The sequence below is a fragment of the Neolamprologus brichardi genome, chromosome 1 (genome assembly GCF_056152115.1).
Source record: "Neolamprologus brichardi isolate AB-2024 chromosome 1, ASM5615211v1, whole genome shotgun sequence".
Lineage (NCBI taxonomy): Eukaryota > Metazoa > Chordata > Actinopteri > Cichliformes > Cichlidae > Neolamprologus > Neolamprologus brichardi.
In genome coordinates, this window is record NC_142104.1 from 9,047,125 (window position 1) to 9,074,259 (window position 27,135).

The 27,135-nt window shown below is 38.5% G+C and overlaps 1 protein-coding gene across 3 annotated transcripts; it reads left to right on the forward strand.

Moving 5' to 3' along the window:
- The first annotated feature begins 1,490 nt into the window (after window positions 1-1,490).
- On the forward strand, window positions 1,491-22,825 carry cyld (cylindromatosis (turban tumor syndrome)). Of its 3 annotated transcripts, XM_087848885.1 has the most exons (17): window positions 1,491-1,843; window positions 2,981-3,523; window positions 5,368-5,679; window positions 7,408-7,513; window positions 8,180-8,281; window positions 10,353-10,469; window positions 13,708-14,096; window positions 14,541-14,706; window positions 14,806-14,947; window positions 15,690-15,812; window positions 16,050-16,141; window positions 16,919-16,985; window positions 18,757-18,889; window positions 19,435-19,543; window positions 19,772-19,890; window positions 20,233-20,449; window positions 20,870-22,825. In XM_087848885.1, the coding sequence occupies exons 2-17, from the start codon at window positions 3,032-3,034 to the stop codon at window positions 21,052-21,054; spliced, it is 2,871 nt and encodes a 956-aa protein (XP_087705011.1). In that variant the 5' UTR covers window positions 1,491-1,843; window positions 2,981-3,031; the 3' UTR covers window positions 21,055-22,825. The 3 variants fall into 3 exon arrangements, with proteins under 3 accessions (XP_087705011.1, XP_087705057.1, XP_087705087.1); XM_087848931.1 differs by lacking the exon at window positions 10,353-10,469; XM_087848961.1 differs by lacking the exons at window positions 8,180-8,281; window positions 10,353-10,469.
- Window positions 22,826-27,135: the final 4,310 nt, after the last annotated feature.

The window sequence follows — 27,135 nt, forward strand, 5'->3', positions numbered from 1 at the left end:
CCTCCTTCTGAAGTCAACTACCAGTTCTTTTGTCTTGGTGGTATTGAGGTCCAGGTTGTTATCGACACACCAATCTGACAGCCTCTGAACTTCAGCTCTGTACACCGTCTCATCTCCCCCTGAGATGAGCCCCACCACGGTGGTATCATCTGCAAACTTGATGACTGTGTTGTATGGGTGCGAACTAACACAGTCATGTTTCAGGTTGGGGTGGGAATCAATCAATCAATCAATCAATCAATTTATTCATAAGCACATTTAAAAACAACACAGGTTGACCAAATGGTTGTAAGTTGACAGAAGAGTTCATGCAGGAGTCTGATCTGTATTGATCTGTAATGCAAGTACAGAGCAGGTGGAAGAGAGAGAGGTGTAGGTGAAGAGAAGAGAAATGAAAGTCAGTAGAAGTAAGATAGAATTTGTGTGTGAATGAGAGAGAGACAAATTAGACAACTTCTAAATATGAAGATGCTAGGAGCAGAGATAGTGAAGGTAGATGAGTTTAAATATCTGGGGTCCACCATTCAAGGAAATGCACAGTGCACAAGAGAAATGGAGAAAAAAGTGTATGCAGGCTCGAGTGGGTTGAGGTGAGAGTTTGTGTGAACAATAGTAGCAAGAATGAAAGGGATGATTTACGAAGTGATAGTGAGACCTGCTATTATGTATGGTTTGGAGATGGTGGCAATGACAAAAAGGCAGAGGGCAGAGCTGAAGATGTTAAGATTTTCATTGGGGGAGGACAGAATGGACAAGATTAGAAATTAGTAGATCAGAGGGACAGCACAGGGTTGACCAGTTTAGATAATGAACATGTGCAAAGAATGTCAAAGATGGAGCTGTCAAGCAGGAGTAAAAAAAGAAGACTAAGGAGAAGATTCATGGATGTATAGAAGGAGGACATGCAAAGAGTTGGTGTGACAGAGCAAGATGCAAGGGGTAAGGTAAGATGGAGCCAGATGATCCACTGTGAGAAGAGAACCCCTAAAGGGAGCAGCCCAAAGAAGAAGAAGAAATCTCACAGGACCACAAAGGCTGTATTGTCAAGCAAAACTTTGACACTTTTTAGAAGAAGAAAATTTAGAACATATAATGAACCCATTTGGTTATACTGAGAAAATTACAAATGATCTCCAACAGCTGAGATTGAGACTGAGAACCTTCACAGACAGATCTCCAGCAATTTTATACTTAAGTACATGTTACTATTAATAATGTCAATCTTCTTACTCTTAGGCCATATTTAATTTTATACCCATTTTTTAATTTCATAATTATAGTGTAAAATTGCTTCTATTTAAATAAATATTTCTCAACTGCCTGCAGCTGATGAGCATCATCTGCCTTGGAAGCCACACTCCAACCTAACTACACTTTCTGCCGTCCGTGGGAAAACCCCAGAAAGCGGGACTTGGTTATTGACAAAACAAACAGCGAATCAGCGTTTTAGAAAGAAACGACTAACCAATGTCTGTCAGCGAACACGAGGACGTCATACATTAAGTTTAGTGTGGTCGTCTCCTGTAAATAATATATCTCATAGATGTAGCGATACACTGTATTATTTCACACATTTCTCGTGGAGAATAGGTGTATTTAAATGTTTTTAGTACACTTAGGAAGGTGGCAGTCTTCTGCCAGCCTTCTTGCTGTTGACCGGCTCGCTAGGCTAACTTTAGCGTGATACTTAGCTGGTTAGGATAGTAGCATTAGCTGTCCATTTAGCTAATCAGAGGTTATTACGGGAGCAGTCTAACCTGTTTTCAGAAGCATTTGTCTAACTGGAATGGACTTCGAAATGACAGCCATTTGTAGCCACTAACCGAATTCACGCATATCAAAGGTAAGGTGTCCGTGTTGTTGGCACTGGACGTAAATGACTGTCTGGTGCATTTTAGCTCACTGTACGCTAGCCACTTTCCTCTCTTAAAGGGCCTTTGACTGACAGCTTCTGCCCGGCGACACGCTGCTGATGTTGTCAAAGGAAAATGATGATTAAAGCAAGTCATAATATCGCTTTGTAGGTGTCATCTGAAAGACCCCGCTAGCCCAATGTCACAGCAGGTCAGCGCGTGTCAGTTTGAAATTACTTTCATTTTCAATCTGTGTTGGGTTTTAGCCATGTATGGCGTTAGCCTTACAAAATTTTGTAAAAATGGTCTAACGTTACTCAGGCTCTTAAAAACAACAGCGTATTGACGGAGTAAATGTCGCAGTTCAGCAGCTGCTGTCATGCTTGAAACAATTGACGGATGTAGAAGTATTGTGTGCTCTTGTCTCTGTCAGGTGGTTGAAAAATCATATCTGAGGTGTGATCAGGGGAAATCCACACGACTAGTATCTGTCTTACCCAGAGTGTCAGAATAAGTCAACTGTCTGCTCACTCTCTATTTTTAGAAAATTGAAATAAGTAGTAGTGAGTAATGTTACACAAAGTGCTGATTTTTAAATAGAAATCACTGGTCTACTGAATGTAGATGAGGGAGAATACACAAGAGCACATCAATCTCTCAGAAGAAACCAAAACAAGCGAACTGGATCACAGATTTTCTGAACTCTCAGTGCAGTTAAGACCGTTTTGCCAGAGTTTTGCCGTGGTTAATTTCAGTATGGCTCATCACACATCTATTTGCATCTAATTAATGAAACTGTTCCAATGTGTGTTTTTTGTTTGTTTGTTTTTTGCTCAAGTGTACTTTTAGACAGAATGAGCAGTTGTGCTTGTTAGTTAAGTTCTGATTTGTGTTTTGGAATATTTCTAGATTAGAAATATTGTTAATGTTATGAATTATATTAATGCTTAACTTATTGTGGTATCAAAGCACATAACCGCAGCTGTCTAACCACATTAATTTACATTGCAGAAATGTAAGCTTGTCACTTTCACTTAGGACACACTTACTCTCTTAGGTCAAACCTTAAGTGTTCTGGGCGGGGGTTTTGTGGGGGGTTTTTCCTCATTTTTCTCATTTCTTCTTAGACCACAGGTCAAGGTTGCCTTGACATTGGAGCTTCTGCCTAGCATGCAGACATGAGCTCTGCCCTGTGGAGCCAGGAGAAGCCCAGTGGGGGCTTCAGGGAGGACTGGCGGTTCTACATGGTTGTGAAGGAGTGTACAGTGGAGAAGCCTCCCCAGAAGACCCTGAGGATTCCCCGTGGCAGTCTTGGCCAGGCCTGTCAGGAGCGCAACAGCCTAGGAAGAACGCTGCCCCCATGCAAGGGGAAGAAAAGTCTCCGTATTCTGGACCAAACCAACGTGGTTTTGAGCCTGGATGAGCGGGACGTCTTGGAGCTGGATGAGAAGCTGGCTGAATTGCTCTTCCCCATTACTAACTGTGAGGAACGGTATGCGCTACTCTGCAACAAGTCACGGCTAGAGCGTGTACGTGATATTGACTGTGGTTCCAAGGTGCGCGTCCAGCTGCGCTCAGGGGATGAACCTCTGCCTGGTGTGGTCCGCTTCAAAGGCTCGCTACTTCCTGATAGAGCTCTTTCTGGAATCTGGTTTGGAGTGGAACTTCTGGTGAGATCTCTTTCAGTTTTATTCTCATTTTTGCAAAAATATGGTAGCCATGTAGATTCTTAATTTGATTTTTGATCTGTTCATGAAAAATGAGATGACCACTATAGTTTAAATAAAATTTAAAGGACTGGCAAAATTGTTTACATTAAAAAAAAAAGTAACAATTTAAATGAGAACATTTCAGGCTTTAAAAAGATTTTATTTCAGCTACATTCATGTATCTAATTAATAAGAGACAAATGCTTGCAAAAGTAAAATAATCACTAAAACCAATGTATTACTTTTAGCACAACCTTAAAAAAACTTGAAAACCAGTTATTATGTCTGTGTAAACAACTGAAAACTAAATAGGAATAACAAAAAAACAGGAACTGTTTCTTGAGTGCTGTTTGAAACCAGGTGATTTTTGCTTGACTCATGCAACTTTTTTTTGACATGATGGTTAACTGGAAACTGTTGCAAATGATTCCAGCAAATAAAACACTTATTCTTCACAATAACTTACTTAATAAGTTACAGAAGTACCACTATTTCCGCTTACATCTCACGGCACTGATTAGTGAAAGTGCTCAAGAATTTTTTTAGTTGTGTTACAAACTGAGTATAGATAAGAATGTAGGTTGTCAGTATGTAAGTGTCATTTATATGGTATTTTATCCCAGTAGACTTACCTACGTACTGTGAGGGAAAAAGATCCCCAGATCTTCTCCTTACACAAAAGCACTGTTGAATTCTTGAACTGTTGCTATTTTTGGAAATAATGTATAACAAAAATAGCACAGCTAACAATAAAAAAGCTTTTTTGAAGACTTTTTAAACTGTATTGATGACTGTTGAGGGTACACAGCAGTGCTGCAGAAGCTGAATGAAAAGCAAAATATTCACATTTGTATTGCTTTTACAGCGATGATGCCACACATTGACAACTTCTGTTTCAATTCACTTGGTTTAAAAAGCAGTGTGATAATGACAGTTTGTGTAAATGTAACACTGATAAAACAAACTGTAAAGCTTCAATCTTGTGAATCATGCATCTAATGGCTTTGAGTAAAAATGTGGGATTAAATAATGTATATTGCTTGTTTTATTTTCAGATATTTTAGGTTTTATTTAACAGATGTGAAGTTATTAGCTAGTACTATAACTGTGGCTATAACTGTTTACCGTTTACACAAGGCTAAAACAGAGATGCAGTGTTTAAACTGGTTCGATTGTAAGAAGATAAGGTCAACATTTTAATTCTGTTCCTTTTAATCTCATCACAAAATCTGAGTTTTTGAACTAGGCTATTCATTCTGGACTGTACATGCAGTACAATAATTAAATACAGTACAAAGGCTTGTCTATTGCAGTACAATGTTGTTTGTATTCTTCAGAGTCCAGCTGTTGTCTTCTTGAGTGGGCTGATGGAGCTAAAGCATTCAAACTGCGCCTCAGTATAGCTGCCTCAGTTAGCATATAAGCTTATAATAAAATTCTGATTTATACTCCTAACATACATAGAGTATGTTCGCTTTGCCAGCAGTAATGGTGATTCAGCAGTTTTTCTATCCAAAGAACCTGCCTGTGGATAAAGATGCACAATATCCTATATCATCCAGTGTCTGTACTAGAAATGTTTGCATTTATCATCACAGTAAGTCAAGTCATATTCCTGCTGCAGTAATCGATCAGATGCTTTCACAGCTCTAGGATGTTGACTCGCCTTTATTCAAGAATGCTGAGAAAGCAGTTTTGCAAACTGGCCTCCTAATTAGAAGAATAAGTTGCTCATCTCTGTTGCTCCTGTTTTGACTTGCTCTCTAAATTTGACTCATTGTCTTTCCTCTATTTTCCCATCCCAGGAGGAAGGTCGGGGTCAAGGCTTCACGGAAGGCACCTACCAGGGCCGCCAGCTTTTCCGCTGTGAGGATGAATGTGGTGTGTTTGTAGCCTTGGACAAGCTTGAACTGTGGGAGGATGATGATGACGAACCTTTGGGTGAGCTGGAGGTAGACAATATCGGTCTGGTGGAAGAGGATCAAGACTTTCCTCCACTGGAGATCAACTCAAGGGTCCTGGTGCAGACCAGGGAGGGACCAGAGAGAGGCACCATAATTTTTTGTGACCTGCTACCCGGCAATGAGAGCTTGGGGTACTATGTAGGAGTTGACATGGTAAGAATGGTTCCCTTTAAATGGGTTAATCTATTCACAAATGTACACCTGGACAGATGCAGAAACAGGCAATAAAATATTTTAATGCTCTGAACTGCTGGTTAGAATAAAGGATCAGTTTGTTCACCTTCCAGTCTGGGGAAAATGCTAAACATTCAACATAATATTTTAAGATCATACAGAAAAACATTCTCTTTTTCTTTTAAGAAGTAAATAATAACGCTAAATCTGAAAGCCCACTGTTATCAGTCAGGTAATAGTAAGTTGAGATGCCTTAGTGCCTAATAATATGTGTTGTATAGTATGCGTATGTGCTATTGTACAACCTTTTCTACAAAAAAAAAATATAATTTTCTTTTTGTTTTTGAGGTTTAGAAAAAGAAAGAAAATGATGATTTCAAAATATAGTGTATTTCCTTTGAATACAGTTCATTTGTGTTTGCTGACATTCAGACCATCTATTATCTGTGGTTGCACTACATCTGCCAGCTATGTCAAACACATTTCAATTCAGTCTCAAGTGGATGTTGCAGTAAACCACTGAATAATAACCAATTAAAATACCTCCAAATTTGTCTTAAGAAAAATCAGTGCAGTTTCAAGTGTCTCATTGTTTTATTTCCACATTTAGTCAACTATTATAAAGAAATGTGTCAGTATTGCTATTTTGATGCAGACTATGGGTAAAGTCTCTGTCAGTAAGAAGTCTGTAAAACTCAGTGATTTAAACTGCTGGCTCAGATAAAATTACCAGTTTAGACATCCTCTCTCATAAATGGAACTCTTACTTTAGGACTTGGTGCAAAAATATAAAAAAAGAAAAGGAAAAAAAAGTCATACTTTGCTACAGTTTTCATGCTTTATGTTTTTTAAATGTTTTAATGTTCTACCATTTGTCATCATTTTTATCCATAAACAATTTCATGTGGAATTTGCATGCAATTCCATGTAATTATCACAGTTAATGCCTCATGTTTGCTGTACAACTTGCCTGTGTTTATTATTTTCTTTTCTCTGACAGTTACTGTGTAGGAACGCGTCTTGTTGCCTTGGATTGTAGTAGCTGGTATCTATGACTACTGTTGTCAGGCGGGAGTGGTATTGTAGTGATAGAGAGATTGAAATACATAACTAAGGCGTTTGACTGCTGATCGTTATCAGCACCACCAGCAGCTGCAGCAGCAGCAGCCCACTCGGTGCATCTGAGCCTCCCACACAAAGGCAAGACAGTCACGCGGGGAGTGAGGTAAAGACTTAGTGCTGTATGACCCAACAGCATGGCAAAGGGCCAGCAGGCAGCTGAGGAGAGCCCACTGCTCTGCCTCACTCTGCGTCCAGCCTCGCCCTGCCTTCTCTAGCTAGTGGCACTGGCTTCAAGCTTATCTTAGGCTATCCCTCTGAAGCATATTACTGGATTCCAAACTAGAGAAGAAGAAGAATACCGTGGTTGCACTTGCAGAGACAGTGGAGCTTTCAGTTGGAGGAGGACCTAAGGTGGAAGATATGGTTAATGTGGAAAAAGATGAGATGAGCATGGTTTATGGTTTATCATAACACAGAGGATCGAGTTTAAACAAAATCTTTAGATAGAGTGGGATACAGCAGACCTTGTTGAACATCAAAAAAATACGAGGAAAAGTACCACGTGTGGCACCACTTTAATCAGTGTTCCAGTGCTGAGGAGCATCTAAGAGGGTTACAAGGTTGTCATGTCTCCAACTCTTTCAGGACAATCCTATCGGGGACTGGGATGGTGTGTTTGATGGAAAGCTGCTGTGTAATTTTGCCAGTTTGGAACACACTCGACTTGTCCCCATCTGTGACGTAATGCCAGGTGAGTTATATAGTATTTGTTCCTGGTTTTTACTGTGTTTGTACTGTCTAGCATTAGCATTTCTTTTCCTGATAACATTCAGCTGTGCCTCACTTGGACCAGCACTAAGCTGCTTCCTAGCATTCTGAGTTTGTGTTTTGCTTGCAGCGGGAACAGAGAGCCTTTTGTGTTGATGGCTCACTTGTTTTTGAAAGTCAAGTGAGATACTCTGGCTCTTTGTTCCCCACAGTGGAATATTGATTTGCTTATTTGTGCTGCTGTCTGACTGTTCAAAGTTGTATTCAAGTTTGAATAGTCAGGTGACTATTCAAGACTAATTGACATTGAAGAATTGGCAAATTTGCCACCTTTCTTTAAAACTATTCATTTAGCAGTATCTGACCATGGAGATGTGTTATCTCAAAGTAGAACTACTTTAAATTGTCTCCCTAAACCAAACGTGTTATTTATTGGTTCCCAAATCCTCGTGTTTTGATACTTGACAGTGAAGATGTTACTTTATAACTTACAGCTTGCGGGACAAGTGAGGGGCAAGATAACTTGCAGTTAATTAGAATGCCTTAAGCAGCAGTTAGATGCTCTAGTTAACTGTTTATGCAGTTAACAAATTGCACTGGTCATTAATGTGAATTTCCTCTAATATGGATGTATTTTTGGAATTCACAGAATATTCCATGCAGGACCAAAGGCTCCAAAAGCACAGTTTTGCCCCCAGAGGCCCGGCCAGTGACAAGTCGTCCTCTAGCCAAAGCAAACCAAAGAGCAAAGGTAGTGCACTAAGTTATGATGCACAGCTACCTACATACATAACCACATCTTGATGTGCTGATAAATCTTAAAGAGGACTTATGGTTATTTCCAGCTTTGTATTTTTATTCTTGGACTCTCTTAGAGTAGCTGTCTGGTCTAAAATTTGAAATAATCCTTTTTTAAAATCTTATCTGAGTCATGATGCAACTCTTCTGTTCATCCACTGAAAAATGCTTTTAGCTTCTCCTCCCTTTAATCTGTCGTTCTTTTGACTGGCTGTCTTTTCCAAAGAGAAGTTTTGAACAACAGGTGGGAGTGACTTGCTCGTGGCCAGCACTTTTTGCCTGAGATGACCATATTAGTGGTCAATAGTGCTCATAAGAATTGGAAAGGCTGCCTTAAAATTAATGTTTAAAGTACTTGAAACCCTGAGCTTAACTGTAGTAACACAATAAAGAAATTAGGGAAACAGTGGTGGAAATAATTATTTCATCCCATGCTGAATTTTTAAGTTTCCTTACTTACAAAGAATTGAACAGTCTCAAATTGTTTGGGGGTTTCATTTTAGTATTTAATTGATTGCCAAGCAAACATGACCATACTAGATAGAGAAACAATTTCTGGCAAGGACAGCAGTAAGTTGTTTAGTGTAGTTGGCCACTAGGTTTGTACACATCTTAGGAGGGATTTTGGCTCACTCCTCTTTACAGAAACTCTCTAAATACCTTAGATTTCTAGGGTGCTGCTTGGCAACTCAAAGCTTCAGCGCCCTCCACAGTTTTTCTATTGGACTAAGGCCTGGAAACTGACTAGACAACTCAATGACTTTAATGTGGTTCTTCTTTAGAAGAATAGAATACAGTATGATTTGGTGATTGTCATTCTAGAAGACCCATCAACAACCCATCTTCAGTGTTCTTTTTTTGGGAAGGAGATTCTCGTCCTAGATTTTACAAAACATGGCCCCTCAATACTGTGAAGTTTTCCTGTACTCACTGTTCTGTCAAAACAGCCCCAAAATATAATGTTTCTAACCCTGCGCTTGACTGTGGGGATGTTGTTCTGTGGGTCTTACTATTCCTCCAATCAAAAAGGGCTCAATTTTGGTTTCATCTGACCATGGCACTTTGTTCTGAATCATTTAGATCACATTTAGAAAGCCATACAGGCATGTAGATATGCCCTCTTGAGCATTAGGACCTTGAAGGTGTTTCAAGATTTCAATCCATTATGGTTTGGTGTGTTATAAATGCTGTTCTTGGTGACTGTGGTCTTAACAGCTTTTTGACCACAGTCTTTGTAGGACTTGCTCTGTCTGTAAATGAATACTTTAAATGAGTAAGGAAGAAAGTAAACAGATGACAGGTGTGTTTACCAGAGCTGCTCTACAGTATTTTGATGCAAAGAAAGTCTCAGTCTTAAATGTTGAAGGATTTTAGTCTTTTAGACACAGTCTTTTGAGGAACATCCATAGTGTAAATATGTCAGAAAAGATCTTAGATAGACCAGATGTCATTGCTCATGACATCTGGTTTCAAAATCCCAAAATCCTAACAATACTCATCTTAAACAGGAGTTCACAAGCCAATGGATGAGGTTTTACTTTTATTCTATGGAAATATCACAGTGGTTTTATTTTAAAGGGGCATTCCATCAGATTTGCCAGGTTGTAAAGCCAAAAATATAAAAAGTTATAAATCTCCTCCTTGTCCTACACATTTCCACGTTTCATACACTATATAAGCCAGTTATGGCTGTCTTTTATTTGTTGCAGATAATTCTTGTTGAAGCTTGTAATATTTTTAGATGAGTAAAATCAGGGATGATACATTTGTTTTGGCGGGAAGTAAATAATACAGATTGCTTAAGTTGACTTGACGTGAATGCAGTGCCTCTCACCCTGCTCTTCAACTTTTTGTTGCCGTTCATGATTGATCTTTTCCTTAGAGTTGTAGATGCCTGTTTCCTTTGTTCAGTGTCGAAACATAGTGAGAGAAGTTAAAGCACATACACTGGTACAGTGTGCACACGTGCACATTATGCTTATCTCTCTGTACTTTCTCTTTTCATGTACTTGCTGTATTTACAGGATTAGGTCATCAGTGTGGCAGTAGAAGCAAGTCTGAGTTTTACTATACTTTAAATGGCAGCTCTCTTGATCCCCCAGCCCAGCCCAAATCCAAAAGCACATGGTACATTGATGAAGGTAAAAAGGAAAAAAAAAAGTACTCATGGGATGTCACCATCTTAAAGGCAAGCTACTGTTTACAAACTACATATTAATCTGAGGTACTGCAGAGCTTTAATACATTTACAGTGGCAAAATAAGGGTTTCCATTCCCACATTCCCTCTATAGTAAAAGACATTCGCACTCTGGTACTGTGAGTTGCCATAAATAAACAGGTCCACCAAATGTATGCCATGAAGTATGGGTAATATAAAGAGAATGTTGTAGAATTTGATGAACGACGTTTCAAAGCTGCTAAATGAGTACCTCGAGGTACCGTAAGCCTTGAGCACTGGATACTCATTTGATTTATTGATTTAATTCAATTGCATTTTATTCATACAGTGCCTAATCAAAACAACAGTTGCCTCAATTTGCTCCAATGTATTGCTGGCCAGAGCCTGTGCTGCATGTAATTTCCCTGCTCTGTCCTGGTTATCTGCAGCTATCCAAGAAAGACTAAAAATGTAAACGAAAGGAAAACAGTTCCAGAGTGGATTTGTTCAAGTGTCTTTTGAGTTCCGAGTCATAAATTTTGGGGCCAAAAAAAGGTTATGTGATTGATTTTGCAAAAGAAGGATAACTCTGTGAGGTCCCCCCCCCCCCCCCCCCCCCCCCCCCCCCAAGGTTTTGGTAACAAAAAGTAATTGCAACCAGATTTAAGTAAACAGTATTTATACAGAGCAATACCATCAAGTAGTTTGCTGCAGTAGCTTGCTGTAAGGACTTTTCCAGTAGTCTTGTCCCTATTCACAATTTCAGTGTTTCTTTGTGGTATTCTACCTGCATGAGCTATTTGGTGTTTCTAAAGGCTTTTATTGATGCTTTGTGCTGCAAATGACTTCTTACCTTTCTGATATTTTTGTTTTTTGCTACCGATGGTGGTTCAGCACATTTGCCAGCAAAAGCATTAGTAAAAGATTAGGTTTGTGGAGTCAGGCTTGGCTAATTTTTGTCAGCTTGTTGTCTTGTTTATGTGTTACTCATGGTGTAGGAAAACAAGTTGATTGTTTTTGTTCTTCTTCCACTGCTCGTTTCATCACCAATCATCACTAGCAGTTGTGAATAAATTCTTTAAGAATATGTATTGTCCTTGGATCCAGTGACAGAATTACAAAGTAAAAGAAAATGTAAATAAGATTAAAAGACATGCAGGAAAAGGTGATAATGTGCCTAAATATCATGGCAAATTTGGACTAATCATAAGCAGAATTTGCTGTCTATAGCTGTTTGTGATGTTGCCGTGTCATGGCAAAATAATATTTGAAAACCTTCTGTGTTGTTTCAGTAATGCATTTAGTTCAGGTAATTTCACATGGTGTTTGAAATTAGGACAGTCACAAATAGCTGATGTGCCATTTTCACAACTGCTTACTCATCCTGTGAATGTGTAATCATTTTCATCTTCCTCAGGGTTACCCTGTATATTTTGGGCCTTTTTATGCACTGGTGCTCTCATTTGATTCAAAGTCAGCAGACAAGGTTACACATTTCTGTGGTTCTTTCAGTACAGGAAGAGTTCATTTGGAGATGCACAAGCTTGAAGGTGCATTCTGTCATGACAATTCAGTCAGCACTGGTTATATCGCACTTTTTTATCACTGGTACATTTAAAATTCAGAAAGACACAATGAATAAACATGTATTTGTTGTTTATTCTCTCTCTGGATAAGCTATGTTACCACAGTGCAATGGTGTCTGTTTATTACAGAGAAACAAATGTTACAATTTAGAGGATAACAATTTGTAAAAAATTCAGAGAGGGGCAATGAAACTGTGAGATTGGTTTATGAAGTCACATTATTAGAGATTGTTTGAGGTTGTTGTGTAGCATGCACCCTAGGTGGCAAAAGCAATAAAATCCATAGATAATAAATGCTGAACTAAATTTTTTATAACTAAAATAGCTAAAAACTAAGTGGCTTTCTATTATGTTATGCTCTTTATATTACTCAGTTTTCCATATTGAATTTCAAGAAGAAAACAAATGTCAACGTCCTCTAACAGGGCTGTGTATATTGAACATTGTAAAGGGTAGTGGGGCATAAATTCAGTAACTTCCCACTTCTGTAAAAAGTTGGTGTGTAAAGTTCCACTTTTCAGCTTTTCAGTTATTCAAGTCATTCACTGTTCAAGGATTTGCATGAAACATTATATGTACAGCAGTGGAAATGCAAATGTAAGTTGCAGTGGCTTTACCAGAATCTCCAGCTTGTAGCAGATATTACATAGTGACTGAACTGTCCTGAACATAGGGAATTCATCTGAAAAGTCCCATTTCACAAACATGGTTTGAATTAATGGTACAGTATTTCATTGTGTACTTCATTTCATGAAATATTTGTTCACAACTTAATTTTTTTTTTCAAGATTATCAAATAAAGCTGACTCACTGTGACATAATGAAAATCTGTAACTTGATTCTGCCAGTAAATTGATTGAATGATATCCAATTACTTAACCTCATACCACAGCTGAGGGCATTTTCACACCATATATAATATTGCTCAGCAATGGACAATTATTTTTTACATAATATCTAAAAGACATAGATAATTATTTCTGCTTGCCAGTATCTACTCAACAGTATACCCTTTCACAGATGCCTCTTATTTTGGTATTTTCTTCTCATTTAAATAACAAATATCTGGTCCATCTCAGCTTTTGTTGTTCATTTTCATGTTTTCTTCAGCTTGGTCAGTGGGTCCAATATTTGAAAATTACTTCTATTATTTTCTTTTTACAGATTGTCAGCAAAATAAATGAATAGATGGCATTACTTTGGCACTCATGTGTGTCAAAGTTCCCTGAACCTACATTTTCAGAAAAAGATGCCATTTACTGCATTTTTACTACAAATTTCTTAGAGTTTGATCAGAAAATAACAGTAAAAGTCAGTCCTGGTCATGAAAAGACTCTTAATGGTTGATCTCTACTGTTTCCACGTGTTACTGATGTATCACTGATGTGTGATAACGTTGGCGTCACTTGTGTGAAAATGCCCAAAGATGCTGTAAAAATGGTGTTTACCATGTAGTAATTCATCACCATCTGAAACCATCTGCTGATGTGCTGCATGTGGTAAAAATTGAATAAAACAAGCATTTATAGTTTTCCCCCCTAAAGACCTCTCTACAGTCTCTGCCCTACACACAGCCTACAGAATATATTTTTAAAAAACATACTAAGTTTTGGGTTTTGTTTTCTCTCATGCAGTTGGGGAGGACCCCGCCAAGTCACTTACTGACACACCCCCTGACTTCAACCAGTCCTCTCCACCATCCAGGGCCCCACCCTCTGGCTCATTGTCCAGCGACAACAAATTTCACTCGCTGCCCTTCAGTCTCAATCGTAAGCCTGGGCCTATTGACAGCATGAGCCATGGACCCCTGTCACTCTCTGTTCAGTCAGTGATGGGAGAGCAATCAGAGTCCCCTTCTTCTGCTGCTCCTCCCTCACCACGGCCTTCAACACCTCCTCGAGGACAACCAGGTTTGGAGGTGGGGTCTCTGGTAGAGGTGAAAGAGAACCCTCCTCTGTGTGGTGTCATCCGTTGGGTGGGTCTGCCTCCTGGCCTACTGGAGCCTCTGGCTGGTCTGGAGCTGGTGAGACGACACAAAGATGTAAAATTAGGGACAGGAATTAGAGATGCTGCTTGTCTTGCCAGTATTATGCAGTATATGAATTTGTTGATGTTTTTGTCCTATCCTTCCCCCATTATTATTGCATTTCCTGTCTGTCGTGAGCCTGAGCTCAACTCATATTATTCATATTATTCATATATAGTCATATTATTGCCATTTTGCACATAGTGTAAATATATGGTGCTATCATTGCAAACAATTTGAACAAACACTGCCTTGGTAAATAATATATTGGTAGACAGACAGTATGCATAAGGTTAACACATACTAACTGACTTCTATATTATAGACTAGGTATATGAAATTCAGTATATCAGATACTGAACAGCCACATTATTGTCAAGAAGTACACGATCAGGCAGTCCTTGGTTGCAAAAATTTAATCACATGACCTTGTATTTCCAGGAAGAAGAGTGCCCTGGTTGCACTGATGGCACATTCAAAGGCACACGTTATTTCACCTGTCCCCCTAAAAAAGCCCTGTTTGTGAAGCTGAAGTGCTGCCGGCCCGATTCCCGTTTCCCGTCCCTTCACCATTCCTCCAACCCCATAGAGCGCTGCAACTCCATTGGTGAGTCATTTGGAGGTATATCAATAATTAAAATGATTAGTTTAACTAATGGTCTCACAAAATTTGTGCTTACACTACTACTATGTGTATTTTCTGCAGCATTTGGGGGTTACCTGAGTGAGGTTGTACATGAGAACACACCTCCACGCACAGAAAATGATGGCCTGGATGTCATGGTGGGAAAGAAGAAAGGCATTCAGGGTCACTACAACTCCTGCTACCTGGATTCAACCCTCTTCTGGTCAGTACTCTTTAGGTGTAAGGGTAAATACTTTTTCATCTACAGTATATGAAATTTGTTTTATTGCCCTATGTGCACTTTAATTTTCGATTGACTGCACAGAGCCTCGTCAGCCCTTGCCTTAAAGCAGTAACTTAATAGATTTTTTTATTTTAAAGCTTTGACCAGGATGAGCTCCAGCTGTGAGCTGACTGGGAGATAGTTATATAGCAGTTTCTGTCAACAGTCATTTTAGGTGAAGCAGTCAATCCAGAATAGTAGAAATTCCTGTAATAGTGCTTGAACTATTGTTGTAGATATTACATTCAGTCTGAGGGCTTTAGACAGTAAGGAAGGTTCAAGATTCACATGTGATGCTTAATTAACAAAATGGACACTAATGTAACTGAACAAATTGTGTTATGTGCATCATATGAAGTTTTACAACAAGGCATCCATGATTTAATACAAATGTTGAAAATGGATATTTGACCAGTAGCTTTTAGTGAATTATTTGTTCAGTTTTTTGTTTTATTTTTCTTTTTGTTCCAGGTTTAGATTAAAATTTAAATGAAACATCTGAACATCTTACTATCAGAAAATATCTTCTTGTTTGCGGATAAACGGCCATCAAGCTAGTTATATTTCCAACTGTGATACTTTTGGGTCTGTTTTTTTTAGTAAACAAAGACAAACATTGTATGGCAATTAGCTAACAGGCAACATTCATTTTAATTCCTTTGGTGCATGCTTTTCTTTGCAGTTTGTTTTCCTTCAGTTCTGTACTGGACACGGTTCTGCTGAGGCCACGATCAAAGACTGACGTAGAATATTACAGAGAGACTCAAGAGCTGCTGCGTACAGAGATAGTCAACCCTCTTCGCATGTAAGTCTTCAAAGATACTCAGATCCATGTATTTAACTCTTGCAGTATTGTAAGGCTGTGTTGGAACAGTGCTGAACAATTTTAAATTAGAGCTCATACATTTAAATAAAATAATACTTTTTTTATTCCATCCATCAAAACCTGAATTTAGATGTGAAGCAAACTGCTTCTGAAAAGCTAAACTGTAGTTGTATTTGCTAAACTGTATTGGAGTATTTAGACCACTTTGTTTTCTAGACATGGATATGTTTGTGCCACTAAAGTTATGAAGCTAAGAAGGATCTTGGAGAAAGTAGAAGCTGCTTCTGGATTTACATCTGAAGAAAAAGGTATGAGACTTTTTTTTTCTTGTGCTCATTATCATGGGTTTGGAAATTGATATTGGAAGTTGTCTCAATTATTAGTATTCTACTACTAGTCATAGGAGCTTGTAAAGAAAAGTGTCTGGACTTCTTTAAGTTGCTTGAAGACGTTTCAAATCTCATCCGAGAAGCTTCTTCAGTTCTAAGGTCAAATGGTGGGGAGTCACAGATTTAAACCTAGTGGGAGTACAGAGGGACAAAAGGACCCCCTGATGATCCTCTAATCGCCTGAGCCAAGGTGTGGAAATGGGTGTGGGTCCCAATCAGCCAGGGTTTCGGGTGAGCTCATTCTGAAACCTGGCCCCACCTTTTCATGCGATTTCCCGAGGTCAGATGGCCCAGGATGTGAGTGGGCGTTAAGGCGTCTGGGGAGGGATCTCAAAACTGGATTATAGATGGCAGACAGTTGGTGTCATAAACCACCGCCTCTGTTCAAAGATGGTCGCTCACAGTGGACATAGATGGCTTCTTTCACTCCTCTTTCAAACCATCTGTCCTCTCTGTCCAAAATGTGAACATTGGCATCCTCGAAAGAGTGTCCTTTCTACTAGTATTGCTTTTGTGTCTGGCTAAGGATGTAGATTATAGGTGACAAATTTCAAAATAAATGCTATAAAAAAGAAGACACTTACATACCAAATCATTAATATACTATATACGTACACTCATAGTTTGAACAGTTTATGGTGGCATTTGTGCAGAAATATTGCCTCAAAACTCATTTCAGTTAATTTTGCATTGCAGATCCTGAGGAGTTCCTCAATATCCTTTTCCATCACATACTGAGGGTGGATCCGTTGCTCAAGCTAAGGTAAAGGCCAAGTAACTTACAACTAAATGTGAAAATCTGTAAATTCCAAGGAAATACAGGTTTATGTAATTTACTTTTTTTTTCAAGATTAAAAAAACAAATACCAAAAGAAAATTATTTACCCAAATTGATAGGTTTTGTAAAATTAAAATATTTTACTATTCCAAAAGTGACTGTCTCAGACACCAAGAAGAAAACTGATTAAGCCATGGAGAGAATGTATGCTCACTGGCCACTTCATTAGATACACCTTGATAGTACTTGGTTAATATACTATATACATTTTGAAAAATTCTTCTAAGATGTTGACTTGTTTTGACATGATATCAACAATGTTCATGCATTTTTTGTCAGCTAGACATCCATGTGAATCTTGTAAACTTTAAAAAAAAATACTTATCAGATGAGGCAATATTCTATTACCCAGTTTTGATGAACCTTTGTGGATAGCAGCATTGGTTTCCCATTCTTAGTGACAAAAGTGTTACCTCTAGTGTGGTCTAGAACTCTAGGCTTTGACCAAGGTACGCTCTTCTGCATACACTGGTTAAAAAACTGGTTATTTGAGTTACTGGGTCCTTGCTATTAGCTTGAAGCAGTTTCATCTGACCTCTGACATAAATTATTAGTCCTTTATTTAACCAGGTAAAAAATCTCATTGAGATTAAAAATCCCATTTCCAAGAGAGACCTGGCAGTGAGGTATTTTTATCCAGAGAACTGATTCTCACTGAATATTTTCTTTTTTCAAATAATTCTCTGTAAATTCTAGACGTTGTTGTATGGGTAAATCCCAATAGAGCCATAGTTTCTGAAATACTATGACCAGGCTGTCTGGCACCCACAACCATGCTATGCTCAAAGTCATTTAAATGACATTTCTTAAACAAAAAACATCCAGAAAGCACCATCCCTCCATCTAAACAGTCTTTAATTGCTAAAACATGGTATTACTTTGCTTTTCATAAAGAATTAGTTAGGGATGGTAATAAAAAAATTGTCTGAAACAATTCAATACTTTTCACACAAAAATAATATTAAAGGTTAGGGTTATGATGTGCCATAAAGAACTTCCCCCTGATTATCAGTGCATTACCAGACAGTGGAAATATAGTCACAACAGCACTAAACCAGGTGTCTAAATCTGTAATATGTAAATTTATACCACAGTTCTTGACACTGGAACCTTTATGGGTTACAACATGGGCAAAGTGGTTGGACTGTGGGAATTTTTCTGACAGACTGAAAACTAATGTTGCGGTTTTATTTACAAATCTTTGAAATTCCGATGGGCAGACTATATGACTTAAAGAGTTGGATGTCATCATTTATGACTGTTGTTTTGCTGTACATGAGTTGTTAAGCTGTGTCATTACAAGTTGCCGAACTCGGAACGAATGCTACCGACAATCTTTAATCTGATTTTACAGTCTATCAGAGACATGCAGATATAGTGAAACAAATGTTAGATTTTGAGCTGTTAAATGTCAAACAGCCTGATTTTAAAAACATGTTAAAAATTTCTGTTTATGTTGATCTTTCACCTCCTGCTCATATTTCACAAATTCTGAGACAATTTTTACTTCTTTTATAAATTGTTACAAATATTGGTACTGGTATTTTTCATCTTATATAAGTAAAAATTGCTCTTTGCTGTATCATTTTTTAGGAAAACGCGCACAGTTCATAAAGAGGTTCCAAGAGCTGTACACAATTAGTTTTTCCTTGAGGAATGAAGATCATTGAACAAAGACTTTGCTGTTGTTTTCTAGGTCAGCAGGTCAAAAGGTCCAAGACTGTTATTTTTACCAGATCTTCATGGATAAGAAGGACAAGGTCGGCGTTCCCACCATCCAGCAGCTCCTGGAATGGTCTTTCATCAACAGCGACCTAAAGTTTGCAGAGGTTTATTTGAATTATTTTCAAAAGTTTGATATTATAGTGCATTGACTGGTCTGGTGGGTGCCCATTGGGTAGAGTCTTTGACCAAATGTGAGCAGATGTACCCAAAATCTGGACTCTAACCAGCTGTTTGAAAACCTTTTTTTGCAAGTCTAAAAACATTTTATATACTAATTAATCTTTTTTTTTTTTTTAAGATTCAAAGAAAAAAAGAGTTTGAATCAAGACGTTGTAACTGAAATATTACATTGATATATACTTATTTATAAATGTTTTTGGCGTGTTTAATTTACTTGACCAGAAACGTTTTTCAGTTTTACTCCAGCATGTGCTACAGAAGTTGCACCTTTCCTTTAAAATAAGACATATATTTCCAGATATTAACGATTACACAGTTTGAACCGTATATTATGTATTTAATATCCTCTCTTTCTTTCCTGTTGTTGGAAAGACTTCCTCTTATTTGTCTGTAGCACGATAGTCTCAGTTCCTATTTTATGACTTGGACATTTATAGACGACCACCTATGGGTTCTCTTTCTCTGTTAGGCTCCTTCCTGCCTAATTATCCAAATGCCCCGCTTTGGCAAAGACTTCAAAATGTTCAACAAAATTTTTCCCTCCTTGGAACTGGACATCACAGATCTTCTTGAAGACAGTGAGTAGCTAATATTTATTTCCAGTCTAGATCTGTAATGTGCTGGTCAGTGGTGATTCAAAGCTGTATGTGGCATTTGGTAATGAATTTCCACTCAGTTGTCACTTCAGCTCAGCTGAGATAAAGGAACCAATTTTTCTTGCTTTCCAGCTTGCTCTCAACGTTTTGAAGAATTTAACTTTGGTACAGTGTGTCGGCAGTGATAAAGGTTTGTGTTTTCTTATCCAGCTCCAAGGGAATGTCGTATCTGCGGAGGCCTGGCTCTCTACGAGTGCCGAGACTGTTATGAGGACGGGGACATCACTGCTGGCAAGATTAAACAGTTCTGTGAAAAGTGCAATACACAGGTAAATAACTCAAGGCATTGTTGCAGCATTACTTCAACCCGAAACAAGTTTTAAAGTCTATGCCAGAATCAGCCATTTGGTGGCGCCAAATCCAAAGAAATGTTCAGTGTGGTTCAGTGTTAAGTTTAACAAACTCTTTGTATTTTTTTTTTTTCTTTTTCAAATAATTTGTATGGCAGTAGGATTCCTGGAAGACTTTTGTTTCCTCTAATCTCCTTTATATATTTCTTAAATAACTGTGGAATATTTCTAATAACATGTTTAACATATTTTGTTTGTCACTAAAAGGCCAGTGTAACAAATGGTGTATGACGCGGGGGATATGTGCTTGTACTGATTTAGGTTCACCTCCATCCGAGGAGAAAAGCCCATCGACACGGCAAACTGTCCGTTCCCAAGGAGCTACAAGAAAGTACAGGCCGTCAGGGCAGTTTTCCCCGCCAGAGGATGGAGCTGTTCGCCGTGCTGTGCATCGAAACCAGTCACTACGTGGCCTTCGTCAAGTACGGCAGCGCAGATTCAGCCTGGCTCTTCTTCGACAGCATGGCCGACCGCGATGGTGCGTGTGATGGCCTGTTGATGTTGTTTTTGTAAATTTTGACTGAAGTTACTACCGTTTAAAAAAACAAAAAACCTCTTCTTTGTTTAATGTCAAAACTACGATCCACAATAATTTAAAAACTATTTATACAAATAAGCAAACAATTGTTTGTTAAGATGCCAAGAAATATTTAATTAACCTCTAGTGCATAAGCTGCTATGTAGCATTTTTGTTGCTTTCTTATGAGATTGTGCTACTGTCCACCGGTAACTTGATAACAGCTTTATAGTTTCACCTTTTTTTTAAGGACGTTGTTGTAAAATTTATATCAACAAATAGTGATTGCATTTAATTAAAATTGAAGAGGCATTTTAGTCATGACCTAGCTTTGTTGTGTCCATTCTGCTGGCTCTAATGACCTTGCTTGCGATTTTTCAGGAGGGCAGAATGGTTTCAACATCCCGCAAGTTTCTCCCTGTCCGGAAGTGGAAGCCTACCTGAAAATGACCCCAGAGGAGCTGCACACCCTTGATCCCAAAAGCATCCAGGGCCAGGCCCGACGCCTCCTGTGTGATGCTTATATGTGCATGTACCAGAGCCCGACGATGAGCCTGTACAAGTAGAACCCTCTCCCAAGACCCCTACCCTCCTGCTCCTTAGTCACTCCACCTCCCCAAGGCAGAAAAGTTCCAGGAAGACCAAAAATTAAACTAAAAGAAGAACGGCTGCCTGCCAGTAGGGGCACTGTCCAGAATTAATCCTTTCCCCTCTTACTCTCCTCAATGCCTGTTTGGTTCTGGAGGCTGGAGAGATGGAAGAAAGGGGGAGAAGCCTATTTGCACTGTGCATTAGTTGAAGTGTTGTGTTCTTCATGTAGTCCTATGTAGCTTCCCCGTGTCTCACAGCTGAGCATTGGTAGTGGATGATGAAGCAAATGTAGGCATTATGAGGAATCACTCCCTGTTGAGGGAGGAAAGAGATGATGGGTGGGAGGGCATGTTGCGTTGCAGTGACTGACAAAACATGTGCAACAAAAACACAATGAACTAGTGGGAAGACCTTGCTCACCTCATTTACCTTAAGAAAAGAGGAGTCTTGCTATTCTTAATCACTGAAAATGTTGGGAGCTTTCCATAACGCACATTAAGGAAGTAATGCAGTGTGCAAATCCTCATCCAACCTGTACGCTTCTGTGTAAAATACCTAAGTAGCATAGTCTTGGTAGTAACATCAACAGTATAGATGTCAACCTACTGTGCAGCTGCATCAAAACCAGACTCTTTGCTCTTTGTGAACAGGTTTGCATAATTTCCCATCAAACTGTGTAAGTGTCTTTACAGTATGTTTTGCAGAAACAGATGTAGCCATTGTAAAAGTCTCACGTTTTACTGCATACTTGCATAACTAATGCTGCATCTTTTACTTCATCCCCAAGCGAATCTATCAGGAAACATTTAGGTTTTGTTTTTTATTTTATTTTCCTCCCCATTTGAAGTCACAGTGAGTGCTAATTTGTCGGTCGGGAGACATCGGTTTTGTGTTACAGAATACAAATTTGCTCCTCTGCTCTAGTTGTAAAGAATGGTCTGCATTGCTAATGCAGTGTAGATGCCAGATACATTCATGAAGGGGGACTTGTACAATGGCTGCTGTTGTAAAGCTGATTGGTGGAGCACTCCATGCATTCATAGGGTCAATGAGGTGAAATACTGGAAAAGTCTGACTGTTTTCTTTAAGGTAAGTGTGTGTGATGTGAAGAATTTCATATGGAGTGTTTTTAAGTCTGTCACTCATTGTGTTGATGAGTAAAACTAAATTATGTTTTATGTTTACAAAACCTTTTCTCTGCCCATCATGGCGCATTGGATATCCTATGATTTAGGTGAAGCAGGTATTGACTCTCGCTGCCTTTAATGAAAGTGTAACTTGCAATATTTCCATCCAGGCACAAGATAACAAAACAATTGTGATCAAAATATTATTATTTATTGTACTTTAAACATATTACAAACTATTCTCCCTTTCTAAGAAAAAGAAACAGGGTTCATGAAAGTGCACGTTTTGGGTACTCCTTGTCCTCTTACTCTATATGAAGTAAGTTTTTGTCAACAGCAGCTACTACTGAATGTTCATAGTGACACATGGAACAGTTAACAGATGATGGGAAATGAAGAGGCACAAGGCTGGTAACCTTGACACATCAATGTATGTAAAGAAAAAAATAAATAAAAAGATGATCCTTGATTCCATTATATTCCCAAAAACCAAAAGCTTACCAATCTAAATACAAAGTGATTGTTTTTTTTGTTTTTTTTATATAATCCAAAAATGGGAAATAACAAACTACAAAATACAGATGTTGGCATCAGCATTATAAATATACACACATACATACATACATACATATATATATATATATATATATATATATATATATATATTTTACTTAACTTAATCACACCTTAATAATCATGGATTAGGTTGTGATTATTAGGTGACCATATAAGGACAAATTTTAAAGTACCTCTCACCTGACAACTTCCATTTTTGGTCCGTGGTCGTTTCCACTGTTGCAGGTATTCTGACACCTGTGCAAACTTTTTCTGCACTGCTGGAGCTTATCACTGATTGGAGCCTTGTTCTCTATGAGAGAAGTCTCAGAGCAGAGATTAGGATTGAGATTTTTTTTCCTCTTTCATCTGTACAGTGTAGACATATGTAACAGGTGGAAAATTAATGTCAGTGATGTTCCTGTAAATGTTAAAAATAAAGCCCATTTTGAAGGGTGAAATGTCAAGTCTTGTGTATTTTGTGCCAGTGTAGGAATTTTTCTGCAGATGCTGTGCGGTGTTGGAGCGAATTTGCAAGTTTTCTGGTGGGTATTTCAGCCATGTGGTCACTAAGGGTTTTTAACTCATGAATAAGTAGATCTTTATTTTTTTTTTATGTGTCAAACTACATTAACAAGAATAAATTAGGCTAATGCGTTTTTGGTCTTAATTTGCAGCAGTGATGCTGAAGCACATGGCAAGTTATAGCATGATATATACTTTTTATTTTATATTTGCTTTATGTTTGCCTAATAATTTGGGAAGAAATAGGTATTTTTAAAATGAATTTTCATGCTAAATAGTACTTCCAGCTAGATTTTCAGTCCTTTTTTTCTAAATTAAAGTGTATATAAAGAAACTCAGAGATGCAGCTAGCTGGCTTCATTATAGACTTTATCATACCCAGTCTTTTTTGGGCTGGGTAGGAAATCATAGGTTTAAACTGACTGCTATCATTCCTTGGCACAGATGTGATGCTGAAAAATGTGAGACTGGTTCTACTACAAAAAACTACTTTCTGAATCAGATGAAAACTCACTTATGTCAGGCTAGTGTAGTGCAAATGCACAAAGACTGATTTTAGTACCTGTAGCTTGCATCTCATCTGCCATTAACAAACATGAATATCAGTATGTATTTTCTTGTTCAGTGTTATTACTTTTAATTAATTTTTATTTTTGCATTTACTTATTTATTTATTTATTTTTAAAGGCATATAGGTATGAATCCCCACAGATCCCTTGGTGTATTCATGACTGTTTAAAGTGTGCATTATCCTCGCATAGAAAGATCAGTTTCTTTACTGACAGGATTACTACTATCATCCACTGACATATAAACATTTAACAACAGTATGATTACAGCCTGTTATTGTTACGGGAGGATGTGAAAGATTAGTTATAGTTTGTTTTGAACACTCGGTTGGTTGCAGTCTTCTAGCTGCCCTAATATGCTCAGCTTAAGTCTACATCGGTGACCCAATTCCCCAGACGACCTCTGACAAAATGATATGCCTGGATAAATCAGCATGCATTATACATGCATCTCCACCCCGGACGGGAGGCCTATTCCACACCTTACCCTGTTTAGTTTTTAGTCAAACTTGAAACCAGCTTAGCAAGCTGACTTCAGAAGTGCCAGATAAGTATTTGTCAACAGAACAGCTGGCGCACAATGCCCTCTTGTAGCTTTATGCCACAGCATATGCCAGCCGCTCGTAGCGTGTGGTAATTTAGCCGGGGCTGGTTCTACGGGAACAGATGGGCTCAAGTATTGTTATTCTCTCTCCAGCTCAGGGCCCCTGGGGGGAATCACTAAATAAAATCAAAGCAGATGGACCTCTCTGGGCTAGGCTGTGTTTATGATAAACAGTCAGTAGAACCAGTGTCCATCTAACACCTTAACCCCACCCTCCACACAAACTAACATCGAAAAGGATTACAGTAGTTTAACCTCACCTGCTTTAGTCTTAAACTTTTGATTCACCGAAAAACAGCAGTCAAACCCAAACAAATAGAAGGGTTAGGAAAGAGCTAAATTAGGACTTACCCCATCCTGTGGAGAGTTTCAACAATTTCCATAAACCACAAGTCATTCTTTACTCACTTGACCTTAAACTTTAAAATTCTCTCAAAACAGAAACTCTTATTTTGGTGCTGGATTAGAAATGTCTCACTAGCCTGTTCTTTCTCACTGACAGAGGACTGTTTTGTTCTTTTATAGCCTTGCCAAGATTTCATTGCTGTGGTTCTCACATCCACGCCATGGACACAGGCCTTGGTGGCAGCATGGGCATGTTAAACACCATCTCATAAGGTAATCTGGTGTCCCCTGTTGTTATATGGTGCACAGAAATGCAGAAGAGTTCTCACTTAGCATTGAAGTTCAAATCTACTTTCATTCCCATGGGAAAAAACAGCTATAAACAAAGGAATCCTATCAGTGCAGAAGGAAGGTAAATGTTTGCGGCCATTCAGACAACAGGAAAGCAGTGATTTCCGGCAGTAAAGATGAAAAAGAGTGGAGCATGAATGGTTTTAAGCCAATCAGTCCTAACTCAATATACCACTTCAGTGTTGTTTTAACTCCATCACGGTAACCGGTTTTATTTAGTGTCTTCAAAGGTCAGTTTCTGATGAAGTCAAAGTAGTGTAATCAACCTAAATGTTTATTGCCAGAAGTATTAACTCAGCAGTTACTCAGTCACTTTAAGCTATCTTAAAATCTTTTCTTTAGTTTTTTTCCCCCCCCAAACTTTTCTTCAGGCGTCCAAAGACAGTTATTTTTCACCATTACCCAGATTGTTTTTTCTTTTCCGTGGACACGTGCCTCTCTAAAATTACACTCGGACATTTAGCAGATCTATCAAGTCAATTCATCAGCAGAGAGATGCAAGTCCCTCTGGCTTGATTGTTGTCAGGACACAAAATTAGCATTTCTGTCTTGTTTTTTAAAGCATCGATTGCAGCCTTCAATGTTTCATCAGTCCCCAAACAACATTCTTTAAAAAAAACACACCACCATTTCTTTAAAATACCACTTGTGGTATAAAGAAATGTGGAATTAACATTTTCATTAATCACTTTTTGAATCAGCAACGGCATTCTTACATACAGCACATTGGCTACGATAGTTGTCTTTTGTAAAAAGATAAAACTACACTTACAGCCAAATACTCCATTTCACCTTTTGATGTCTTTCCAGTAAAACATGTATCATTGCTTCTTCTAAACCGCTGTGGTGTTCTGTATTGTAATCTTAACATTTATTCTCATCTAAGTAACACGTAAGTTGTTCTCTCTCATTTTCAGAAAGGACCTGGTCGCTTGGATGAAGAATTAATTGCCTCTAAAGCAACAGCTACCAGATGTTGTTGGTCCTAAGAGCCAGGTGTGGATAAATTGCATATGCAGAATGTGTGTAAAATATTTAAAGTCGTATCATTCACTTAAGGTGTGAAGTGTTTTTATTGCCCATCACTGCTTTGAGTATGGCAAGAGGAAAGGCCGGCGGCCCCCCTGGGCCCACCACACTGGAGCGAAGCACGTGTGGTGTTAAGAATACGGCTGGTGAAGCTGAGAGTGAGACTTGGCATGGCTTTGTGTTTGGTGGAGTTGGTGCATAGAAGGGTGTGTAGGTGGAGGTTGTGGGGGTGGGGATCCTTCCACCTGTTCACCCTGTAATTCGCTCCTGGCTGCCACCTTTAACACTGCATTATTTACAGGTGCTCTCTTGATGGAGACACAAGCTGCTGCCTGCTTTAAATATGGATATGTGTGTGTGTGTGTGTGCAAACAATGAATGCGTGCACACTATATGTGTACGCCTGCTTGCAAAAGAGTGAAATGAATTCATTTCACTAGTAGATTTACTTGTAATGCTAATATAATATAATACATGACAACATGTCAAGTGCAAGTATGAAAAAATGAGACACTAAGTACTGGACAACAGTCACAGTAACAACACCTGGTGATGGCAGTGGAGCATTTTGCAGTAACCTTTATTTTTGGAGAAAACAAACAATCCTTAATAATGCTCAAATTTATGTGATATTCTTATCAATAAAAAAGACAAACTTTAAAATGGGATTAGTCTATTATAATGCTAAAAACGCTGTTTTTGACTCATGCAAAGTTAAAGATGCACGGTTTTCAGAGAGCACGCGCGTTCATGCTCTTTCCCCATCGTCTCTGCAGGTTGCACATTGTGGAAATTGAAACCTGTGACCTTTTTGCTATCAGCTCTGCCTACTGTTTGCTGTTCTTAATGTTAACCTTGACACACGTGTTAGCATTTAGTTACTGGCCATGATTTCATATGAATTACCCCTTAATTATATAAGCGCAGTGCATATGGAGACTGACACCAGAC